This window comes from Camellia sinensis, chromosome 13 (genome assembly GCF_055761805.1).
Source record: "Camellia sinensis isolate YWXY chromosome 13, ASM5576180v1, whole genome shotgun sequence".
Classification (NCBI taxonomy): domain Eukaryota; kingdom Viridiplantae; phylum Streptophyta; class Magnoliopsida; order Ericales; family Theaceae; genus Camellia; species Camellia sinensis.
Genome location: NC_138973.1, coordinates 19,760,142 through 19,769,160, shown reverse-complemented (window position 1 = coordinate 19,769,160; position 9,019 = coordinate 19,760,142). Strand labels below are relative to the sequence as shown.

General features: G+C 31.5%; 1 protein-coding gene across 1 annotated transcript; it reads right to left on the bottom strand.

Moving 5' to 3' along the window:
• Positions 1 to 604: 604 nt before the first annotated feature.
• On the bottom strand, positions 605 to 5,277 carry YUC6 (Flavin-binding monooxygenase family protein). Its single transcript, XM_028260161.2, has 4 exons — positions 4,080 to 5,277; positions 2,148 to 2,396; positions 1,595 to 1,717; positions 605 to 1,490 (listed from the first exon to the last, which is right to left on the bottom strand). Exons 1-4 carry the CDS (start codon positions 4,785 to 4,787, stop codon positions 1,272 to 1,274), a joined length of 1,299 nt encoding a protein of 432 aa, XP_028115962.2. The 5' UTR covers positions 4,788 to 5,277; the 3' UTR covers positions 605 to 1,271.
• Positions 5,278 to 9,019: the final 3,742 nt, after the last annotated feature.

The window sequence follows — 9,019 nt, the reverse complement described above, 5'->3', positions numbered from 1 at the left end:
TCAACAGCGAGGCGAAAACCTGACAACACCGAAAAACCCTTGTTGACTTAGAATAAAGCATCATCTTGCTTTGCTTTGCTTTTCATGGACAATATTAAAAAATGAAAGTAAACGTTTAGCCAATATTCAAATCATGATCTTGTTACAAAAAATCTAGAACCAAAGTCCCATTTTTTTCCAACAGAACTTAGACCCCTAATCAAAGCACTATTCAAATCGTCCCTACTTTTTTTTTTTGTAAATTACAATGTGGAGCAATACAATCCGGCGGTAGTTAGCGAGTTATTGAATGCGATCAGCAATCAAACTGTGAGAATTTGTCTGCAACTAGATGATCTGACAATATGATTTACTGTGAGACAGCGAAGAGCATGAATTCACAGAAGAAGAAAAATTGAACTCAACTAAGTAAACAAAGCATTCAAAAGGATCTCAATCAGAAGAAATTTCAGTAGTAAATTAGTTTTTGTTCAATCTAAAAATTGGCATATTTAATTTGGCACATTGAAACTAGTGGTCCTATCTCCTACTTGGAATGCAATCATTTCAACAACGGAAACTCTGAGAAATCATAAAAGATTATAAATGCTCTAGAAATCATATGGAAGTTTGGTACCAAAGTTTCACTATCAAAATTTTAATTAGAAAGTCATGTATCCTTGAAGTTCCCTCCATACAAATCTCAAAACCAAAACCCTAGATAGAAAGTCATCAACCATATGATAAAATTAATTAACATTAGAGAAAACATCATACTCTCGAATCAAACTCCATGTAAATCAGGACTTCAATGATCACGCTTAAAGAGGATTGTTGCATGCTGATTACTACCCTTGACTTTTTTTGACTAGTGAAATCTTGGTTAATCATCACAATCATGTCAAGTTGCAAGCTAAATATCAATTAGCACCACCATACACCTTTCTTTCCCCCTCTCTTCTTTTCTGTCTCTCTCTAAAAGTCATACCTAGTAATTAGGGAAAATGGCTATGTACAAGATGTACGCATGTTAGCTAGATAGTTAAGGTCCCCTACCAACCCCCCCCCCCCCCCCCCCCCCAAAAAAAAAGAAGCCTTCTTTTGCTCTCAGTTCCTCCTTCCCAAGGCTTGGTGTCATTGAGAGAGAGAACACTCCTTTGTCTTTCTTTGACTTCTCTTCTTTTCCTCAATTGGAGGAGAGACATCATGGTACCAAAATTGAGCGAATGGTAAATTCTCCAATCATCTATACCTTTTACAAATCAAACCTATGTTTTGTAGCTCAATTTAAATCATGATTGTGGCGAAAGTGAGCGCGTAAAGGCTGCAAGATGTTTTGCGTCAGCTTTCCAACACCGTTCAATGTCTTCTGCAATTCTCCTAGCATCAATTGATGCACCAAGCAATCCGCGTTTGGTAAATCCCACGGCATATAGTCCATACTCGCCTTTCCAACCATTTGGAAATGGCCTTCGTGGTAACCCATCTTTCTCCGAGAACATTTCACTCTCCTGTAAAGTATAATTCAAGCACACACTCTTTTTCAGTCCTATGAACTTGTGAGAATATAACATAAACTTGAGAATCATGAAACAAAGGAAGATGAAACAAGTACCTTTAGCCAAGAAGGTACATTGCTTTTGTAACCAGTTGCTAAGATGATTGCATCAAAATTTTCTTTGCTCCCATTGACAAACTCCACGGTATAACGCGTTAGTCGCTGAATGCTTGGACATACCTACACCAAGAGTAACAAAACAAGATATAAGAGTCATTAATTGTAATTCAACAATTTCTTTATTTGGTATAAAAACTAAAGAGATGAAAATTGCAAGAATGAATTTTTTTTTTTTCAATTTTTCAGTTGAAAGTAAAGATAACATTTCTTTAACATTAATCTACAGAAAAATGTTGCAAAATTTTAAAAATATGGTTTGGTTTGAAATTCTAGTTAAGGAAACTTTGCCCTTTTTGATTTACACCCGAAATTCAAATTGAATAATTCAAATTACAAATATTACTTATGATTCTTTCCACAAAATAGGGGAATTTAGTGTAGCATCGTCTATGAGAAAGATATTATGCGTTCAATCAAACCCTAGAAAGTTAATTTGTCAAAGTAAATTAAAAAGTGATGTAATTTGCTTAATAAAGAAAAGTAATACTACCTTGATGTCTCCACTTTTAATCTTTGCAAGGGTACCAATATCCAACACGGGTGTCTTTCCCGACAAGTTCTTTAGCTCAAGGGGACCCAAGCAAGGGCGGTCGAGGCCAAGCCTGGCAGTGTCACCGAGAAAGATCCGCGATGCCACCAAGAGAAAGCGGTCGACAAGGTTCATGGGCAGCCACTTTAGCAACCACATGGACAGCCCGAAAGTTGATTTTCCCAGCATCTCTTGTGGTAGGACATGTACCTTAATCATGATCAAGTTCAAGAAACAACTCAAAAGTTTGTTCAAAAATAAATAAATAAATAAAAAAAAAAAAATTGAAAAGGGTCACAGAAAGATAGGACACTACTAAAAAAAGAAGACTCTAACAGATGAGTTGATGGGTGATGAGAGAGAAACACCTCTCTCTCTCCCTCACCAATGATCCTCTAGAGTGAAATTTTTCTAAAGTTTTTTAGAGTGTTACATTGTGTGGTTGAGATTTACTGGCAAGTCACATCAGAAAAATTGATGTGACTTGCCAGTAAATCTCAACCACACAATGTAACACTCCTAAGAAACTTTAAAGAAAAATCACTTTAGAGGATCCTTGCTCCTCTCTCCCTCTCTCCAATTGCCCTACTGGAGAGCAGGTTGCTTCTAGGCCATGACTTGGACTTTACAGGGAGAGAGAGAGAGGGAAAAAGAAAGATCACATCATCACAATCATACGTGTGATTAAAAGTGAAATGAGAAATCCTAATTTACAAATACAAACCAACGTTGCGCATGCTTGAGAATCCCAAGAAATTGAAGTATCAAGGCTTTTCTCTCATACCAAACAAAAAAAAAACAAAAATCACATATTTATAGATCAACAATGATTTAGACTATTAATTTTGATGTTTTAATGAAACACTAATGACATGATAATAAATAAAAAAAATAAAATAAAAATAAATCAAGACCAAAACATTACATGTAAGTAGAACTCACTGCCAACTCATTAAAACTATCTTTAAATCTCAAAAATTAGACCTCCACAGCATTTCTCTTTATAGATTGTGATCAACTTCGAATAAACCGTTGGAACTTGAGTTGAATCCACTGTCACTTATTTATTTATTTATTTTTTTGAACACAAGCAGTTGGAACAACTAATAGGAGTGTCATAAAAACTGCCAACAGCAAAATAGGTGTCAAGATGTCAATCAAATCTATGTTGCTCAAAAACAATAACAAAAACAAAAGTAACATGTTTTACATATTTGGGTTAAAAAAATAGTTAAAAATTTTAAATATTGATTAATATATGTATTCGTTAATAGATTGATCAATATAAGACACAAAAACACATATATAAAATAAATAATTTTTTTTTTACATATTTTGATAATAAAAAAATAATAAAAAATTTACATAAATAACAATAAATAATTAAAATTACACTATATTATGGCAAATTATGTTGCTTGTCCTTTGCTTTGATTATTATTTCATTTTAGTTTTTGTAATTTTAATTAGATCAATTATAAGCTTGAATTTTTTAGTTGTTTCAAATTGGTCTAATTGATTCTAATTGTTACCATATTTTATAACAAATACGGAGATGAATAGCATGTGTCACATTTTTTAAAGTAAAATTATAAATTTAATTAATTCAATGACGGAACTTCAATCAATTGAGAGAAAATTTTCTATTAAAGCCCTAAGGGCATTATCAATTGGAGTTGATGTAAAATCTAAAATTAAAAATCAAAATCGAGTCAATTAAAAAAATAATGACTAAAATAATTGAAGTATCAAAATATAAGAATTATCGATATAATTTGCCCTTAGTGGTATACCGGCTAACCTGAGATTTATACATCTCGATTGACCTGAGATTTATGCATCGATATCTATACATATTCTAATACAGTTATTTAAAACGGTAATTATACTTACTGTGTCTCTGACCACAAGGGAAGGGCTAGCATTATTGTTGCAGAGATCCAAACAGACCTCCATTCCTGAATTCCCACAACCAACCACCAAAACTCTCTTCCCTCCAAAAACACCACCATTCTTGTAAGAACTTGTATGAACTATAGGCCCTTCAAACTCCTCTCTCCCTTCAATCTCTGGCACCACCGCCTCCGCATTCTCTCCGGTAGCCACCACCAACCACCGGCAAACAAACTCCGTCTCCTCCCCCTCCTTCACCCCCACACTCTTCACTCTCCAAAACCCGACACTCCGATCAAACTCCGCACTTGCCACCGCCTCCCCGAACAGAGGCCTAATCTCAAATCTTTTCGCATATTCTTCTAAGTAGTGAACAAACTGCTGTTTTGTAGGGTAAGTAGCGAATTCTTGAGGGAAAGACATAAGTGGTAGCTCGCAGAATTGCTTCGGCAAGTGAAGCCGGAGACGATCGTAGGTCTTGAGCTGCCATAAAGAAGCTATACAGTTAGATCTCTCCAAAACTATGCTCGGCACGCCTCTCTGTTTCAAGCACGCTGCGGCGGCTAACCCAGATAGTCCAGCTCCAACGATGACCGGTCCAGGAACATAGACTCGTCTTGGAGACCTAATCTTCATCTTCTCATTTGAATGATTATGATGATGATGATCATGTGCTGTCTTGCTTTCTATCTCTCTCAAATAGTCCATCAACAAGTATTCTCTTGTATCACCTGATTCTCGATACGTATTGCTGGATACTGTGTCTGTGTATGTTATTGTTACCGTTACGTGTCTAGATACCGTGATTTAAAAAAGAAGATGTACTACTCTGTACTTCAAAAACTGATTGAATTGATGAGAAGGACTGAAAACCCATTTGGAGAAGAGAAAGGAAGAGTGTTATGAGAGAGAGAGAGAGAGAGAGAGAGATTAAGATGAGATTTGAAGAAGAGAGAGAGACAGAGAGAGAATAGGCATGAGGAGAGAGTAGATTCCTAAAAAGGAGGAGTGGATGAAGAGGGTTCTTATCCAGTTGGGAGAATGAGTTAGTTGGGTTTGATAATCCAAGTGTTGTTCAAAAAGCGGAGGGAGGAGCGAAGGCTACGGGGCTTAATCAGCATTTTTTTGGGTGAATAGGCTTAATCAGCATTCATTCAACACAAGAGAGAGAGAGAGGGACAAGGATGTCTCTCTCTCTATATATACATATGTGTGTATGCGTATGCATATATAAATTAATGAATGAATATTCCGTTTGTTCGTTTGGGAGAGAATTGAATTGATCATTCACATGTGTGAGTGTCTAATGTATACGATACGTGGAGAGAAGTGAAGGCAAGGCAAAGCGGTAGAAGGGGAGTAATGAAGGTGGGACATATTCACTTACAGCATCTTCAATGTTTATTTTCTTTTTGGGTAAATTATACTGGCATTCAAGTTTTTATTTAATATAAATCTTCCGTTACATTTGAAAAGTTATATTTATTTTCCGTTAGATTAAAATAGTATATTTATTTTTTAGCTTTTATATATATAAAATAATAAAGTAATACTAAGGTTGTGTTCATGCATTTTAAGAGAAATAACAATTATCTTCTTTGATTTAACTCTCTCAAAAAATTAAATTTTTTTAATTTTTCATATATTTTTATTTTTATTGATTTTTTTAAAAAATATATTAAGTAATTTTTATTTTTATTTTTTAGATACACCTAATATAGATATATTTAAGAAGTATAATATTTTGTGATTTTTAAGCAATTTTTATTTTTATTTTTTGGATACACCTAATCTAGATTAGGAGTGCAACTCGGGCAGATTCGATCAGATTGAGAGGTTTTTCAAGCTCAGCCCAAATTGTGCTGAGACCTGCCCAGGCTCGAATTGTAACCCGAGGTTGATTACTCAAACCCGACCCAAGTTAAACTTGAATTGCCCGAGTTGCTCGAATTATAAATGAATTTCAATTTATTTTCTTTTTCTGCTATATTATTAAATTATTAAAATTCGACTCTATTTACTTCTCTTTTTTTTTTAATAGAAAACTATTAATACCATTAAAATAAATAATTTATATAATATAAGAGAGATGCCGCTATAGTAGTACTTACAATTTATGAGTGAAAATAAAAAAGTAAAATTTTATGTTATTTGTATATATAATCTATATTCAATATGATTTAATAATCTAAATTACTTTAATATCATGTAATGACTAATAATTTATATGTATATTTAATATTTTTATATATCTACATATGTATAATTTGGGCTTCGGGTTGCTCGGGTTGTTTGACGTCTTTGCCCAAACCCGCCCAAATTTAATTCAGGTTTCTGAATTTTTGCCCAAGCCCGTATTGAATTTGAAAATATTTTATCCAAGCCCTAAAAAAATTCGGATTGGGTTCGGGTTGCTCGGGTTGAGTCTGCCCAAGTTGCACCCATAATCTAGATATATTTAAGCACTATAATATTTTGTGATTTTTTTTTTTAAATTCACCAAATACAAAAAAATGAAAAATATAAGAATTCAGTAATACTGCAATACATGTGAATGATGGTGTTTGATAATACTGTAGTAAATGTTGGTGAATAGATGAGAAAGAAAAACGATGATGAAAATAAAAATGAAAATTCTATTCATATATAAAAATTTATACAAAAAATATCATAAAAATGTTGTGATAGTGATGTTGAAAATGTAAATCATGTTTATGGGTGCTTTGTTTTAAATTGAAAGGTAACCATTAAATTATATCATTGTGTTTGAAAATTTTATATCAAATTTATGTTTGTATATTATCACTCAAGAAGAATATATTCAGGTAGATTTTAATGATGAAAAGTTGTAGAATGTAATCATGATGATAGGAAGAATAAATGGTAAAAAAAAGACAAAATAGTCATTTAAAAAATTTTACGGTATGACATCAGCAATCTAGGGAGCAATTTGTAATGAGATTACAAATATCGGGGAGGGGAATGCAATTTTTCAAACGTGAGGGGGAAATCTGTATTAAACAGAAACTTCATGGGATGTCAGTGTAACTTATCATTTTTTTTTAATTTATCAATTTTAAGTAAAAATTTGAGTAAAAACTTGATTTGATATCGAGTATTCTAACGAAAAATTCTAAATTTTCATCAAATTACCGATTGATTAGGAGGATGTTCGGCCAGTCAACTGGTCAATGTAAATTGCAAAAAAATGAATGTTCGGGAGGACAATCAGTTGGTCGTCTGGTGCTTTGGCACTAACGACTATCTACAGTAATTTGATAAAAGACTCTAAATATCCTCAATTTGATGAAAGGTTTAAGACAACCTCAATTTGATACTAAACTGATGAAACGATTAGAGTACCGTTTTCATCAATTTTTCATCAAATTAAATTTAATGAAAGATTTGATGAAGGGTTGGAGAAACTCTTATATGTTTGGAAATAGAACTTTTACACAAAATTAAATTTGAAATCAAATAGTTGTATATTACATAATGAGACATAAATGTAAGAGAAAAAATAGAATTTCATATTTGGAGTCTATTATATGTAGGATTTGTTATTTGATTTACATTTGTGTTCTATGTTTTGAAAATTGTCTACACAATTAGATTTTTGACCAATTTTGAGAATTGGCTATTTAATTAGTTATTTCATTTTATTTTTTATGAAAGACCGACAGAAAAATAGAAAGAGTACTTGAAATTTTTGTAAGAACTTTTTAGTCTCTTAGATATTTTAGTCAATTGTCAAATAAAAGACTCAATAGAAGATTTTCACATAATTATACATATATGATTTTATCATATTATCATCAGAAAATAACTTGTCTATTTTTAAAATGGTAAATTACAAATACACTTTTTAATATTTACTTAAAATACGAATCGTCCCATATAATTTTGGAAATTATATTCCATTCCTTGAAATTTTTAATTTCATAACAAATCAGTCATTTTATTAATAAATCACCGAGTCAATTAATAGTTTTTAATTATATTAGAAATATATTTCAATCAATAATTCAGGTAATTTTATTGTTGTATAGGAGAGTAGTTCTGAATTTATTTTTTTAATTAATTTTGTTAAATAAAAAATTCTGACAATGAAGTATTTGTAATTTTTTAATTCACAGAGGTAAATCTGTATTTTAAACAAATTTCATAGAGTATATTTGTAATTTATTCTTTTCAAAATTGTACTTAATTGTTAATTTTTTAAAAATAAATATGATGAAATTATATACTTATTATTACCAAATTAATCTAAGGTTTTTTTTTTTTTTTTTTTCATTGAGAATCCACCCAAATATCCTATTAGATTACGTCAAGGTGAAACCTGCATTACTTCATAGGCCAGGTGGACTCGTCAATCTTATGAAGGGTTCGGGACAAGCTCATATAGAATTTGCTGTGTAGAGACACAGCAAGAGTTCAAATCTCATTTACTTTAAAAAAAAAAAAAAAAAAAAAAAACTTTACAATCATTTTAAATTAAGAAAAATTTACTCATAAATTTTATATGAGGAATGTTAATTCATTTAATTCTAAGAATATTCTTATCAATTAATTAGTTCTTTTTATTTAAAAAAATTATATTTATTTGATTTGGTTTCATTTGACTTTAAGCGAATGTCTTTTTACGATTTATTTTTTTAAATTTTCTAATTTATTTTTGAGATGTAAATGGAAAGGTGAGGTGTGAAAGATTCTTTTTGGAGGAATTGTTGACTGAAGTGTTGGTTGTCAAGCGTGAAAATCTACATTTATATAGTGTGATTTTCTGGTGTTATATTAGAGTGTTACATTATAGTGCTACGTTTGGAAAAAGTACATTAGGGAGTTTTTGTATGTTACATTGATTGGAGTGTTATGTTAAAAAAAATATGCTAAGGAGTTTTTTTTTTAGAATCTTATGTTGTTATGTTTGAAAAAAGTAT